Below are 17,091 nucleotides of genomic sequence, written 5' to 3'. Positions count from 1 at the left end.
TGAATATGAAACTATAAAACATATGCTCAGCTTCTTAAAAACGTGCATATAGTATAAGAAATTGCAACTAGAATACGTTGATTTAGGCCACTTGAGCCTTTAAATAGCACTAATTAAAGTCAAAATTTTGGAATGCTCAATAGCAACTCATAGACCACATCAGAGCAGAGATCCTGCTGCTCAGTTCAGTATCTTGCCCTTACGCTAGTTAATGAAATTGTGTTTTGGAGGAATGTGATAAAATGCAGAGGTAGCAGAAGGTAGAATAATCTACTTCTTACTAAATCTCATCTGTCTCTCTAATAGCTAAGAGTTGGATCAAAATGCGAAATTTCAGCTCTCATTTATTCATAAATTGTTAACTAACAAGCCTGGACACTTGTAATACCCATATAAGTGTCTGCTTTTCTGCTGCTTCTGGCTTTAGATTTCTTAAAACAGTGAACTCTAGTTTAATAGCACATGTGAAAGGTTTCTTCTCTGTCAGATTTGCTTTTTGTCTTTTCTCATGTTATATCTCTTTATGGTTCCCGTGTGAGGAGACTGGGAACTTCCATTCATTCTTAGCCACTTTCTATCTGATCTTATATTCTTCAACATCAATTCATCACTAAAGCAAAAAATCACTATCTTTTGATCAATCTGTGACAATACTGTCTCAGTCCCTTGATCTTTATTAACACCTATCTTTTGTGACTCTTTACATCTTAAGTGCCAAATAAAAAGGACCAAAAAAATCTCATGTGGTAAACACAACACTGTCTTCTTGAGAGCATTGACCCCCTTATCTCAAACCCTTGATTTTTCTAAGTTTTACATAAGCATGGATAATTTAAGGACTACTACAACCTGAAATGAATACCAGTCAAAGATTCCCTTTTTTCATTATGATTTTTTTCTCTCTAACTTTGGTTCTTATATGCAAACTCTGGAAAATGTCAAGACTTCTAAATGTTAAACTTGTTTTGTACTCCTTTTCCTGAACAAAGGAATGGAAGTACTTTGCCAGAATTTTGCAATATGGCTTCCTTTAATTTCAGGATTATCTAGGGTGAAGCATGCAGTCATAAACTATGAACAACTAGAGCATACAGCTCAATGTGAGGTTTAAAAACTTCTATGTATTTAAGGCACTAAGCCAAATCTGGAGGTGCAGAACCCAAAACTTCTCACCTCCTGAAAATACTCATCACTTTACAGTAGCTCCAAAAGATGGTATCAGTAGCCCCAAAAGACTGTATGAAAGCCCACTTAGCTCCTTAGCACTTTAGTGATAAGCATCCAGTCAGAGGAGAACCAGTCAGCAGGAAAGTAGGCAGTCGGTTTTGTTTCAGAAGGTTGGTTTTGTTTATTTTAATTTACCTGTATTCTGGCAGAAACATTCCAACAAATCCTAGCTTGCTGACCAAATGCTCATCAGCTGGAAATTTTCCAAACACAGCAGCTGCATGGCATGCTCTCTTCACAGCAATGAGGCCACAGCTTGAATGTGGAGCAGGACAAGCATATCACAGTCTCCTTTAAACTAGTCACTTAATTAGAAACTCCTGCTTTGTTCTTTTACCATTGAAAGGTAGAGTTGAGGGGCAAGTAAGCTTCCTGAGAATCCTGCTCAATTGTTGTCAAAGTGTTGTCCTAAAACACTTACCTCTGGTCTCAGGATAGCCTTCCTACAGGCCGGGCATACAGGACCACTCCGTGAAAAACTGAGGGGAACTCGTCGGGTTCGATTCTGGCAAGTTGGTTCCTCACATATTAGCCAACCCTACAAAAAGAGAAAATGTAGAAGACATTTTGAGTATAAATCCAAGTTGCAGTTTCTTTTTACTCCATCCAAATAATGATTCATAGTCAAGGAAGAGTGAAAAAAAAACAACAAACAAAACAATTTAAAGTCTTCCATGAAGCTCATATGTCCCTGAGATCCAAAAAACATATATAAAGAGATGAAGATCTTGTTGAAGGTAATACTATCAATGGTGAAGAACTAAATTAAATTCCTCTTGTTTCAAATCCCACATTCTGCACACTTCAGTCATCCTTTCCTTGAAATGAAACCTTTGTTGTTCTCCAGTTCAGACAGTATCACCATGTAACAGAATTATTCTACACAACTATGCAGACCAGACAGCAAGACACCCCAGTTTAAATTTTAAATTTCCTTGCTTGCTCTTCTGAAGAGTAAAAGAGTTTTAATTTTTAGGCTTATTGATGACAACCAGAAGCCAGTCAGCCAACCAGCCTTCCTTCCTGCCTCCCTTCCTTCTTTCCTCCAATAGGAAGCTGTTGAGACTTCAACGAAAACTAAATTTTTGCTGCCTTAAAATGATATAAAACATGAGCCTGCTTGATCTATGTCAGCTCAAGGGAACAACACAAAAGGCCTCTCCTACAAGTACGGAAGAACAAACATTTCTGTGATCAGTAAGTACCCAAGAACACCTTCTGCATCAGGTCCAACCACAGGTTAAACCAGCGCCATACCTTGTCTCTAAAACCCACCAACAGCAGATGCCGAGGGAACAGCATAAGAACAAGCACAAAGCACGTTTTTTCCAGAAGATTCTCCCAACTTTTGGGAATGGCTCAAGGACCTCCCGAATCCCCGTGTCCCTATAGATTCAGTGGTGCTGGATGCATTACCGCTCCCAACCCACCAAATTTCAAGTGCTCTTTGAACCAATGTAAACTTTTAGCATCTACAACATCCTGCAGAGCAACTGTACGCTGTACAAAAAAGTGTCTTATTTCCCTTGAACACGCCAAAAAAAGATTTTCTAATGCCTTCTAGTTCTTGTATCAGGAGAGAGTAGGAATAATCATTCTGCATTCACCTTTTCCATGCCACTCATGATTTTACAGACCTCCATCACATCACCGGCAATCAAACTCTTTTCCAAACCACAGTCCTAATTTATTTAGTTGCTCCTTGCATGGAAACCACTCCACATCTTTGTTGCCCTTCTCTAAATCTCTTCCAGCTTTTTTTTAGAACAAGGGAGTGGGGGAAAATGGGACAAATGGGGAGGGAGATGAAACCAGCACTGCACACTGTGTTCAGGATGCCAGAAGAGCATGAATTTATACGGAAAGAAGATGGTACATACCACCTTATTTTCTGCTCCTTTCTTTACTCTAGTTCTGTTGCCTGGAGCACTGGTGAACATTTGAGCACCGAGCAGTCACTGCCAGAAAGACATTTATTATTATCGAAAGATTACAATTTCATTCTTAGGTTGTAATAGTCAAGACACACATGGTATGCAAAATTAAGATTGGGTTTTTAGCATCTGCATCTCTTGATGTTGACAGAGGATTTCATCTTCCGTTGTTATCTAACAAGTCAACTTAGTATCTTGAAGGTCTTTCTCCAACTCCTCTCAAAGAGTCCCTGCTGTTACTAACCCTGAGTGGCTCAGCATTGCTGAGCTCCGTATTTCAGATTATGGGATAGTTCTGCAGTTGAATAGTCTATTTTTTGCCTGCATTTCCAAACTTTTGCTTTTGTTGCTCGTGCAAAGAAGTGAAATCTACACACCGTGATTCCAGGTACTTTGATAGAAATCTTCCAAAGGAAGGACAACTCAAAAAACTGCTTGCTTCCCTGCTCACTGGCTCTGCAACAAGCTGTATCATTATACCCTGGCAATGACTTCCACCCGATCTTCATGATGGCAGCTGAGGTTTCCGGTTTCTGTCACGTTTCCCACCCTTTCAGTTTCCACAGCCTCCCTCAGAGCACTACAGCCACCTTCACTGGGCAGGCAGCAAGGCAAGCCTGCAGCTACACAACCCTGCTGCCTTTCAGCTGCTGGAGATTCGGGCTTGCTGGCAAAGCAAATTTGTTCATTAGATGTGACTTAAGTTTTCTTTCCTCTCTGCCAAGAACCAAACTGAACCTTTATTTTGGGCCTCAGCAATCAACCTGGTGTCCAGATTTAATACAGTTATGTCAGGATGTTAGTTTGAAGTTAGCTATTTGAGTTCCTTTATTTATAATGCTTTGGAACTTATGGGGAAGAATACACAAACTTTGGTTTTCCATTTTACAGAATGCTCTTAAAATGGGACTTCACTATTACTTCTCTTAAAAGCTGATTTTTATTTTTCAATTTTTGACAAAGTCTTTCCTATCATTTCCTGGAGTATACGGAGATTATTTTTTTTTTTGGTTGGTTTTGCGGCTTGTTCTCTAAGCAATCAGATAACATCTCCTTTTGTGTTTGTCAGCTTTACCCTTTCTTTCCAATTAAAACATAAATTATTTCACCATTTCTCCAGCCATCTCATATCCTCAACACTTGGTGCCATGCGCTTCAAAACACTTCCTGCTGCTCTTGCACAAAGGAGCTTTTCTGTCCTTGCGGGCAGACTAGAGTAACTTTGCGAACTTTTTGCCAACAGCAAGGTATATGGCACTACCTAAGATGTGTGCTCAAGTCCATAATGCAGAAATGGAAGTACACAAAACAGCTCTAAAGAATAAGAGTTGCAAAGAGTCAGAAACAGGCCGGTATATATGCAGTTAGGGTTCGTTGCACCCATCTTCGGGTACCTAGAAGCCTGATACTCAGTCTAAACTACCCACCCTATGATCTGTTCACAGTAAATGTTGAAAAATGTTGAAAAAGCATCTCCAAAAAGCAGTTCACCTAACATTTTGGGATGAGGCAAACTATTATCTAGGGTTCTCTTAATAAAATAAATGTACAGTCCATGTCAGAGCAAGCTTTCTGGAAAAAGTATGATCACCATAACTGACCACTATGTTTGGGTTTTATTGTTATGCAGATTAACAACCTAAATCATTACATATTTAATACTGCAAGGTGAAAAATTTTCAAGAATTCAGAAACCTTCTATTAATTTAATTTTGGTCTGCTGCACAATTGTTGTCCTAGCAGTCCTAGTAGAATTCTCCTTGTCTCTGACAAATTATTTATGGCAAATATCTCACAAGTGACATTTGAAAGACAGACACTGTTCACTAAGACTGACTTACTTCAGCTGATGTTTCACCATGGAAGTCCTAATTCAGGCTCTGACTCAAGGTCTTTTGGAGACAGTGGACATAAAAATGAGCCTGAAGTCACAAAGCTAGTACTTAGCTTTAGTTTTGCACATGGACTTAAGATTTATTTCTATAAAAAGAAGGTGTTGATTAGTTGCCTCACATTTTCTTAATAATTTAATTTTAACAGACATAGACTAATTTATTGCCATGAAAAGTTAGGGAAGGAAAGGACTTGAAAACTTCACAGGCTCACTCATGCGAGTACTAAGAATATCATTAGTGCCACTGTGAGGAAAACAAAAACATTGAGGGAAAAAAAAAGTCACATATCTTCTGTTAAGAAGAGACTAAGGACATGCTCTGCATGGACAGCCATTTGTGCCATATTTGCTTATTATGTGTTATCTATACCTTCCTGTGAAACATCTAGCAGCCGTGTGACACAAAGAGGGTCTTAAAATACACAGCCAGGCAGGAGGAGGTGCAGAGGGTGTCCTATCCCAGTCCCCAACCCTCCTGTTTCTGCACATGTTTCAGCTGTAACTATGAAAAGCTTCTGTGCACACAGAAAGAGAATATTCATGTTTCAAAACATATTTAATGACTACATTTGAACTTCAAACAATTTAGTATACTAGGAAAACAAAGCACGAAAACTGCCGATCCTAAGGTATTAGTTAGGGAACGCAAGTGCAACTGAAAAAGCAAAGCCTGGGATGGGAGCAGCATCCCAACTTCGGCTGAGCAGAATACTCAGAAATAGGCAACGGCGAAATACTGCTTGATAAAAGTAACAGTGCATTTTCTGCCACCTATTGGCATTTTTAGCTAATGATAAGAATCAAAGGACTACACCAGTTGCAAGGTACAGCTTCGATTATCTTAAAAGGGAACAGAGAGGTGGTCCACCCAAACTACTGTTAAATAATAACATTTGAAGCAAGTTTCTTTATGCAATTGCTTCAGTCTAATGCAGTCGCTGTGCAAGAAAACAGCGGGAACGTTATTGGTCACAAAATACAGAAGGTGAAACAAGACTGAAGAAATCTTAAACTAAAAACAATAGCTTGAGATAAAAATAAGCATTCAGGTTCAACAACTTGTACTTGTTTTTAACTACTAAGGACTAATGATAAAAACAACTTTCACTGAAAAGTACATTTCTCAATAAACTATATTAAAAAAGCGTAGATCTAAGTTGTTGTCCACAAAAATGAAGGTGTAACGATATCCATTACATAGAATCTAACTAAATGTCCCCTCAACTCATGGAGAAAACAGTTAATGTAATTTGTCTAGACTTCCTACCAGTTATAATTAACATTAAAGAGGTCTTTTTTTCTTTGTCACCTCTCTATTCAGGACTTATTTGCGTTTGTTTGTACTTACTATCTGTTAATCTCTCTTAACAAATGACAACAATAACTGTTGCTATTATGCATGGAAATTAAACATGTAGATAACTGTGTGAAGGGAGCTATTTTTGAAAAAAGCAGTATCAGAAACATGTAGCTCTTTATGTCTCTTGTTTTGCTTTGATAATTAAGCCATAGCCTTGATTTGTTTCAAACAATAAACTTTTCCATGGACATGCATGTTGCAATCAAGTTCAATACATGCATTATGTTCTGATTCAATTTGTTCAAGTGCATTATTGTTAACCCTTATTTGATCCATGCCTATCATCTTCGCTGACCAAACAAAACCAATCCCTCATTTCCCAGCAGCTATCGCTAAGTCTGTAAATTAATTTGCAATAGATCAAACAAAATCATAATAGAAAACCTTCAGTTTTGTTCTACTTGGTATCTGCAACAGTGTGGGAAATAAAATGCAAGTTGATAAAAAAAAAAAAAAAGCAACTACCATTTCCAAACATTCTGTCTATAAACGCTTAGCTCATTTTAAAATATAAAAAAAAAAGTCTGGAAAAAAAAACAACTGAAGTAAATGCACATTATAAAAGAAAATCCCTGAAGAGTACTATGTCCACAAACTGTAGCTAATGGGGAGAAATTTGCAAGTCAAAAGTAATTTTCTTTCTTTGTAAGTCTGTTCTTGAGAATTAGCCTCTCTCATTCTACTGATCAACAAGTATTATAAATATTACCCCAAAATACAGAGGCAAGTGGTTTTGGAACAGCCTTTCAAACAGAAGTTGAAGGAGTCAACAACACACATTTACTGAGCTTTATCTTAATAGTTCTTACAAATTGCATTTCACAATGTAGCTTGGTTGCCTGCTACAGTAGAGGACTGGATATGCTTCCCTACAGCACTTCAGCTCTGCGTATGTGTTCCTGCCTTTCATTACTCTGGATGCTCAGGGGCCAAGATGCTTTAAATTCACACCGAATGAAAAAACACAGTAGTATAAAGGAGAAAGCTGCAAGCACTGAAAATTATTCAGGTCACTATCAGTCACTTTGGAATTGAATTTAAAATGTAATTAGCGATTGCTTCTCTACAGTCTCCATTGAAGACAGTTTTAACGTGGGTTTTTGAAAATGGGATCTTGGTGCATGATGTCCAATCTCCAGATGGCTAACATATCCAAGCTGGAGAAAACTAGACCCCAAATCCACAGCAGCTTCCTCACTGCAAAGCTGGACTCACCACCTTATCTTATCAAGCCAACCCAGAAAGGAAGCATGGGAAGACTACCTGGACCAGCTTTCCTACTCAACCAGCACAAGCTTGCTGATCAGCAAACGAGCGTCTAGAAGGCAGAATATTAGACAACACAATGAGAAATTTCTTATTTGAGTGTCACTCTGAGTTACTAATCAAGCCACTTTGCCTTCAAACTGCCCTCTGGTTTTGAACTACTCCTACAAAAGCATTTTGTTTCCACTAATTCCAAGATGAGAAGGTTCAAACTCCATTTTTCTGCTGTTATTATGATTTACCCTCGTGTGCATTCACCCAAGAGCGTAAATCTGGTTGAAGTGGCTATTTGATTCTCTGGGTGGACAAGGAACCAGTTGTCTTTCAGTGGTTCCCTGGAAGAACAAAGTTCCCCCAGGATTTTTCTACTGCCTAAACTATCAAATCTGTTACCCCCATGCACTGTTAAGAGATCGATGACTTTATGAAACACTTTATACGAAGTTTCTCACCACAAAAGCGGACTTGACTCAGTGACACTAAAGTTATCAGTTCCCCTTGCCATAACCTGAATACATCTCAAGTAGGTTCTCCATGTTCCACCTGTCTGCGTCTTCTATAAATATCTGAACATTTCGGGGAACAGACAGACAAACGCTCTTTAGTAGCACACAGCATCTCAGGAATTAGAGCTTGAGCCAAAACCTTGGTTTGCACATTCTTTGGCACAAGTTTCAGCTATTAATAGTAGCTACATCTTTTAAGAACTGCATCACAATTTACACTTGAAACACCACAGGTGGAATCAATATCCAGTTAAAGATGAACTGCTGCTGTAAAGTCAGGGAAGTTTTTCTGAACTGTTTCTGAGTTCCAGAAACCCAATTAAAGTAATTTCAACTTCCAAGCTGCTTTCTTGCCTGTTCAGAATAAATACTCCAGTACTAACACTGAATCAATCCGATGCACTTGCATAGTGTTGGTGAGATCTCAGCAGCAACAAAAAACTGAACAACAGTGTGAGGACCTGGTGTCACGCTCTGGGATTTCCATAGACCATACAGACTAGAGTGACACTTACCTGCAACAACCCCCAAATGAAAGCCCTCAGCTCAGGGATGGTATTAGAAATAATAAACAAGGTTTCACATGGGAAACTATACCTACTTAGTGAGCTGAAGCTCAGCATAACTCAGGTTCCTAAGGGAACACTGCAGTTTTTAAGGGGAAGTATAACTGCCAAAAACCTCAGAAGACCTCTCTAATAGAGAAACCAATTCTATTGCTGCCAGACACAAGATAGGCATAGACTTATTGGATCTCTTTTCAAGATAGGAGACTCAATGATGAAAGATTAGGATTGGCATAACAAGAATCACACTGCTCTCCTCTACAGAAAAAGCAAAGTGCTACCCTGACATCTGCCTGTTTCATATACTCTCTCTTGCCCAGCTAGCTTCTTCATTCCCATTGTCTTTCCAGAGCAAGTGAAAAGATGCACCAGATAGTTGTTTCATCAGTCTTATGGACGGAGTCATTTAGCTGTGAAACTAGCAAAATAGACTCAGTGGGGTCCAGCTTGATCAGGAGGGCTCCATACAGGTGGTGTGGTATGGTAAAACATCTTACCCAGTCTGGTCTATGCATCTCCTAGACAGCCTGAGAAGAGATGGCCATTCCTTCGGAAGCTGTAGCTACTGATGCATACAACTCTGAGACTAAATTACCTGAACTTATAAAGGACTGCAACAACATATGAAAGCAACACACTATGATGACTAAAAAGCAGCCTCTTGGGCACCACTCTGTGCAGGTAAAAGAAAAAAGAAGGAAATTCATTATAAAGGTAAGGTGTCATTTGGAGGTAATCTCATCAGAAAGAAATTTAAGGGAAAAAGAATATCCTACCTCAGAAGAGCATCATATTTGGAAAACCAGCCATCAGGCTTCTTTTACTTCCTCACCCCTTTGCAAAACGACTGCCATCAGAATAGAAGCCTTTATAAGAACATGCAACAGCCAAATTCTTCCTTTAGGAAAGGGACTTTTTAGCTCTCCAGAAGTTAGCGCTACAAATAGAAAGCGGGCCTGCACCTTCCCAGGTGGAAGATCGTACCTATTTTGACATTTCTGCTATCGATGATCTCCTTGATAATAGGAAAGCATACCCTACTGACAAGAGTCATACAAACCAGCCCTGAAAACCAGATAGAGTTGGAGTTGGAACCAACTGGTGATGCAGAACTCTGGGTCTGCACCTTTTTCAGCATCCTTCAAAGTAGGAGAGGAAACTTGATATTCCTCCAGCATACCAAACTCCAAGAACTAATAAAAAAACAGTATCTGTGAGACTGTGACCATTTCTATTTTTGAAGGAAATCTGCAGGGTCTATAAAGCTTCTTCCCACATAGGTTTAGACATATTTAGATCTCAAAGTAGTATATGGATAGACATTGTTATTAATACACTAATCATTCTAAGTTTCTTTTCCCGTTTCACAAGGCTTAACTTTGACAAACCTTTAGCAAGAAATTACTAGAAAAGTTTTTTCCCTGACTTTAGTACGTAAAAACTTCCTCACCACAGAGATCAAATTGTAGAAAATCAAAAGCCCTAACGTCAGGTTCAAGAGATCCCTTACTAGCGAAGAATTTTGTCTGAATTTCATCCTAGAATTTCAAGATGTAAAAGCAAGTTCTCTTGAACTGCTAGACATAACTGAATCTTTTACTTACGTCAAAAATCTCTTAAAACTAATATATCTAGCATATTTACAGTCAAATCTACAAAAACAAAGGATGATCTTTGTTGATTTATTTTTAAACTCCCTGTGCTACCCTGACACCTGCCTGCTTCATATACTTTGTCTGAAGGCTTTATACTGCTGTCCTCACTGTAACATTTAATCATCTTCCAATAATAAATTCACTTGATATTTTCACAGTCTTCAAAAATTATTTTATAGAAGGAGCTGGGTCAAGAGTTTATATTGATGCTGGCTGGCTAGAGCTTTTGTCTTTTCATGGGGATAGGTACCACGTTAAACATAGCGCCAAACTTGTCCTAGCTGAAAGGAAAGATGTTGCAGCATCTGCTTAGATTTGCATCATTTCCTTTATGAATTCATCCTGTAGTTTAAATACTTTACCCAGGGAACACTTATTCAGTGTTCTCTGGTGTTCTGTTACGTATTGTGGACATTTGGCTTTCAATTCCAAGCAGCAATGCAAATAGCTTTAGTTTCTCAATGACTGAAATTTGTTCCTGAAATTTATATATGAAACTAGTCGTAGACCTTGTCAAAGATCCAGTGTGGTATATGACTATCTGCATCACAAGCAAATATAAGGAGATTATTTTCTTTTTCAAGCCAACTCACTCCTGTCTGCTGACTTCACTTTTTTTTCCCCTATACATTATATATCGTACCTAGTTCCTCATCCAGAAAAAATAGGTTACATTTCCCGCTATGAGTAGTTTTAGAGTCTGATGCTACCTGATCATCCAATTTAGGAAAAAAGTAAACAGGGACCACAGCTTTTCACACTCCATTTCATGCTGCCTCACTTCAATGGACGTTGAAGATATGATTTCAATTTCTTTTCAAAGCACTTCCTCATTTTCAGAGCTTCTTGAGTTTTGGCCTATATAACTGATCTGAATTCAGCTGTGGGATGGAGTGGATAAAAAAAACCTCTCATAAAGAAAGGAAATGCCTTTCCTGGATGGTTCATTCTGCTCCTCTTGAATTCACCATTTGCCTGAGAAAGCAGTAGCCAGGCTGATTAATGGATAGAAGCGATCTTTGAGGAAAAATACACAACTGTCTCTTAAATGAAAGAATAGTAACAAGGAGATATGAATTGCTTTTCAAAGTGTACTACTTGAAAGCAGTACAGACCATGGAGATGGCTGGTTATATCCAGTATTATTATCACAGGAACCAGTTAAAGGATGTTATCAAATTGAAGCACGTTAGCCAACAACTTCCTAGTGGAAGGCAAATGATCACCTTATCCCCCAATGAGACTGTACTGCCGCTAAGAGCGAAGGATACCCTCTCCAAACTAATATCTACTGAACCCTCCTGATCTCAGAGACACTCACACTTGTCACCTCAGCTGCCCACTGGAAAGCTGCCAGCCCAAACTGACTGAAAGGCAACTGGAGTCAAGGGGATCCATACCCTTCAAAGGCCAGATGTGACAGCCCAGAGCAACCAGTCAAACTGCAATTAACGTGGCTTCACTAACTTGCGACCTTAAACAAAGCAGGAGAGAGGAAATAGTTTCTCAGGAAAACATGAAGTGTCCTTCTGTCCTGAAAAAGCTGATGACATTAGAATGACAGAGGCAGTGATGTGGGTTCCTGGCAGCCTTTACGAATGTGAAGCCTACCTTTCACACTGAACTGCTCAGATCCAAAGCACCCAAAGAAAAGACCCAAGCCTAGTTGCCTTTGTATAAATTTGATGTAAATTCAGAGGATTTAACCTACAACAAAATTCTGTCTCATAAGAATACTTTCTAGACGTTTATTCACTGCTCACATATAGTAACCACCCTTTTAGAAACCGGTTACTGCAAGAAACTATCGGTAAGGTATTGCTCTTGTGACACAAAGCCAGCCACAAACAATCATATGCCTATTGCTACACTACTGAAAGTTTGTAGACTTCCAGTAATGGTATTTTGTGATTTAGATATTCCAATATAATAGAACTTGAATTGCTTTCAGATCCAAAACTGAAAAAAAAAAAAAAAAAAAAAAAAACAACACACTGAATGAAAACCCCCAAGACTGAAAGAAAACTTCATTAACCTCTAGATAATATTACTCTCAGCAGTACCTGTCGTACCGGTCTGATCATTAGTCTCAGAAAAAATATCAAAGTAGGAGATAATGGAACAAGCAAGAAATGCACCCTACCACCCAAAGAAGAACCCAAATGCTCAAACTAACGTAAAAAAATGCTTTAAACAAAATTATCAACCAAGACAGAAGTGAAAAATATCTTGTAGGTCAATGCAAGAGTTTTACATGTTGCTTTAAAAAAATCAATTTTTAATAAGACATCTTCAAATGTACAGTCATATGTCATTTCATACAAGTTATTTGAAACTTATTGATCTCATTTGTGCAAAGACCTGGCTCTGTCATCAGCCTGCTGAAAAGATAATGGAGCACTCCAAACCCTTATGATAGGTTAGATGCAAACAGTGGCCCTCATTTAAACACATGTAATAGCACCACAAGCAGATGAATTCCAGCCTTAACAGTTGTACGTTATACACTGAATTAGCAACTATGTTCTGCTTTACTTCACATCAAAGCCAATACCTCGGTCTTGTTTATCTTCAGGAAAATAAGGTTCTGGGCACCAAAATACGCACCCAAAACATTGTGAAGTAGAGCACAAGTGCTCATAGTCTGACACACCACCCTCAAAGTAAAACAGCATCTACCAGTTATTTTATTTTACTTAAGAAAATATGAAAACAGCTAAATTAGATTTCAAGAAAGCAATGGTTAGATGGCATACTTCAAATGACTACATGGAAAATTACTTTGAAAAAAGGATCAGTGAAAGATGTCTTACGTACTTCTGCATGGACGTCTAAAACCACTACAAGGATATTCAAGTCTATTCTGCAAAATATTCTCCCTATTCACACAAGTCAAAGCAAGCTACATTCTTCGGCTGTAACAGGTCACAACTAAGTACAGTACCTTGCTTCAGAAATAATTTAGCTTTGTCTGTCAACTGTCAACAAAGCACAAAGAGCTCATACAGTCCATCCACGTACTGCTTGCTGAAGTATCTAGCAAAACACAAACAGTAAGAACTCAAGATTTCTTTGGATCCGTGCCTCTACTTCGGGCAGAAAGCTGCAAACACTCAACTCCCCCTCCATCATCCACTATTTTACCCTCTCCCCTCAAAGATGCATGCTGTCTTTGAAATTCTCCCCCATTACAGAACCATTTTGCAGGAAGTTCACTGATGCCAGACAGAACACAGATCATATGCAAGGAATATCTGACTTTAACCATGTACCCTTGTACGCAGCAATAACAGGAAGATGTGTTGACTCTACTATACATTTCACGTACATAAAAAGACTTTATGTGGAACATTTACCTTCGCAACCTGGTTTGAACACCTCTGGAATACTGAAAGAGTTAATACAGTTGTGAAAACTTTAAAAATAATAATGAGCTGACATACATAAATGAGTTGAGAACAGAATAGGAGGTAATGATAGAGAAAATAGTCTCAACAGCCTGGTCACCTTAAACTAGGGAAGTTTAAAGCATCGCTAAGCAATGTTTGTTCATTTAAGTTTAATTATTTTCTCCTTGAGAATGGCACTAATGAAACTGAATATCTTTCATGGTTTCGACGAGCAGTTTGAATGGTCTGCAAACAGGACTGAGGGCAGACAAGGGAACTGGCTGAGCCGGGGGGTTGCTAGGTGATGCAGAATGGAAACCCACAAACTTGCTCAGGTTTACTTTGCTTTCATGCTGCTCTCACACAGGCTCTCCAAAGTTTTAAGAATTAATTTCCAGGTAGCTATTTAAAAAACAAAAAGCCAAATAATTAAAAATGAAAAACCCTTCCTCCTCTTCATCTCTTCTCCCAGTCCATCCACCCCCCCAAACAGGAAAAAAATAGGAAAGAGGAGAGGAAATTCACAGCAATAAAGTGCAGGAAATCCATCGCAGGGCTTTGAGTACGACAAGAAGAAGAATGTTGTATCTCTTTGTATATAATTGTTAAGGCTATGAACATTTTTCATCATCTCCGATTAATTTTTACTTCTGGACATGTAAATAAAAAGGATTTCTGGAGCAATACTGCGGACCTTTAAAGTACTTAGAATGGAAATCAAGTCATATTTACTAATATTTCCAGCACAGACTGCAAAAGCAAACTTTCCAGTGGAGCCATTTGTTTCTGTCCCCAGCCTTTTCAGAGCTGCGGTTATTTTTCTATTTTTTTTTTATTTTTTTATTTTTTTCTAAAGTATCTGATCAGAGATTGTCCGGTAAGAGCACTTTATTAGATCATCAGTCAGAGGGTTTTACAAGCACCGAGAGCTATGGGCTCAAATGCAGCACATCAGTTTTAATAGCCGAAGGTCTAATAGTAAACTGCAGATACTGCTGAGAACTTTCCATGCACTGAACTCTTGAAAAAGCACCATCTCTCAAGCTTAAATGCAGCTGCCTCTTTCAATGCCGCAAATGGGTAAATTTGACAAAAAAGCCACCATTAAGACTACATGAAAGGCTCAAGACAACATCCTTTCAATGCTTTGTACTTCAGTAATCAGATGTACTTACTCACCCCCTCCCCCAAACCCGATCAAGAACTATTTCTGAATGGTAGGAAATAATTCCACTTTGTACATCTTTTAGTTAATCAAGACTTTCTATTCAGCAATTTGACCTTTTGTTCAAAACAGGATTATCAGTTTTTTCGCCAGTTACCAAGGGCGACTCGCATGGTGAACATAATTGCAATAATTTGCAAAACACCATGGCAACCCACATTACAACTAGGTAAATACTGGTCTTTTGTGCTACATTGTTATTTTCAGAGATGCTGAAGTCAAAGAACGAATGACAAATGAACACAAAATTTATATTTGCTTTGTCTCAAAAGAGAAGAAAATTGATAACAAGAATTGGGGGGAAACCGACTACAGCTGTAATTTCTAACTTGATTAATTAGGATGGTAACAGTCCTTAACAGTATATTCAACAAACAGCCCTGACTTAGTCTCTCCACCCACCTCTCCCTTTCCACGCTACTACCGCTAACCCCCACCCCAGACAAATTTTTGCAGCTAGGAGAACAAACAACTCCATTTGCTCTTTTCTTCAACTTAATGGAATCCTTAATTACAGAATATTGTTCTCCTGCTCTTCATTACACTGAAAACTGAAAGTGAGAGAGAGGCGAGGAGGAAGGCAGCGCCGCGCAGGCAGGGGAGCTACGGTCGCCTTGGCGGCTCCTGTCCGCTGCGGACCCAGAGATGAGATGGCACTTTTTGCCTTTTTTTTTTTTTCTTAAATAATATTAGCAGCTGGTGAAGAGCAGATAATTAAGGAAATACTGAGTGCTCCGGTTCCCTCGCTGGCAGCATTAGCAAGCCATGGAAGCTGAAGTCAAGTCATGAGCAAAATCCAAAAGCAGAGGGAGCAACTGCTTGGAAAGAAAAAAATACTCTTAAAATGACCAAACCGGGCAGTTTCTAAGAAAATACTTACTCTATTAAAACACTTGCCTATCAGTAGTATTATGTATTTAATAACCTGAGATTTTTAAATTTATTTTCTTTATAATTGTAAGAGTCTTATTGTTACAGTATAGGCTTTTATTAAGACTACAAGAAACAACATTAAAACCAAGTATTTCAGAAATCTTACAAATACAGAAATAATTCTGCCTAAGACAAAAATTGCTGGGAACGGCATAGTACGTGTTACTAATTAAACTCGCAGAGAAATTTGCTATATGTTACTGATGCGTGAGTTCTGTGCTGAAGCATTTGTCATGCTACAGTGAACCGGCTGAATGGCTGAGAGCTTAATTTTCATGATACCATTAATAAAAACAAGTTACATCTCTACACAGGCCAAATCCTGTCAGCAGATGGATGCACGCCGCTCCTCTAACATCCGGTAGCACCCTTCAGCAATGAACACACGGTGAGTGTTCACATACAGGGAGTGCATGAAAAATACATTAAGCTGCAAGAAGCGTGCAATCAGAAGCCAGTGTAATCCTCATTTCAATTCCCTGTACATACAAATCATGTGTCAACTTACAGTTAAGGACCACGTCTTTATTTCGGTTCTCATTAAAGAACTGGGCTGCCAGTAGGATAAAACGGGCTCGCAAAGTGAACAAGACCACTGCTGTATCCCTGCACGCTGTAACCACTGGAGACTATATAGTAAAATGAAGTAATGAAAAGGAAGAGCTAAAGGCAACTAAATCCTGCCCCGGAGAGCTGAGAAGTACTTTTGCCCCTGCTACAGAGCTTCTCCTTGCCTCCCCCTTGTCAGCTCCCTGTGGACAAGTCACTTCAACTTTACTGGAAGGACTCTTAAGCAATGGTCACCAGAGCAATGAGGCTGATTTTGTTGAAATTTGAAGGTCTACCCTGTTGAAGTTTGAGTACGCCCAACTGCAAGCTGAAAGCTGTGCTTTAAGCTGTGCTTTGGGCAGTGATACATACTCTGAAAATCCAGTCCTTTGCATCACAGATTGGGCACCCAAAGTTCTGGATACATTTGACGTTCGTTCCTCCGTGCCTCGTTTCTCTGAGAAATAAAAATAATTGTCCCCTCACTTTGCATGGCTCTTAGAAAGATGTTAAGAGCCACTCAACACTGCAGTGAAGCGTGCCACAGAAACCCCCTGAGAAAAATAAATAATTCTAGGCAAAGTTGT

General features: G+C 38.9%; 1 protein-coding gene across 2 annotated transcripts in view; it reads right to left on the bottom strand.

Annotated features, from left to right (window-relative positions):
* Positions 1–17,091, bottom strand: part of POLA1 (DNA polymerase alpha 1, catalytic subunit) — a 200,738-nt gene that overhangs the window by 65,822 nt on the left and 117,825 nt on the right. For both annotated transcript variants that reach the window (XM_027449032.3, XM_072027409.1), the window contains exon 35: positions 1,649–1,765. In XM_027449032.3, the coding sequence (XP_027304833.3) occupies positions 1,649–1,765 (117 nt within the window). The remainder of the gene's footprint in view (positions 1–1,648; positions 1,766–17,091) is intronic.

This window comes from Anas platyrhynchos, chromosome 1, assembly GCF_047663525.1.
Source record: "Anas platyrhynchos isolate ZD024472 breed Pekin duck chromosome 1, IASCAAS_PekinDuck_T2T, whole genome shotgun sequence".
Classification (NCBI taxonomy): domain Eukaryota; kingdom Metazoa; phylum Chordata; class Aves; order Anseriformes; family Anatidae; genus Anas; species Anas platyrhynchos.
This window is presented reverse-complemented; position numbering and strand designations above follow the sequence as displayed.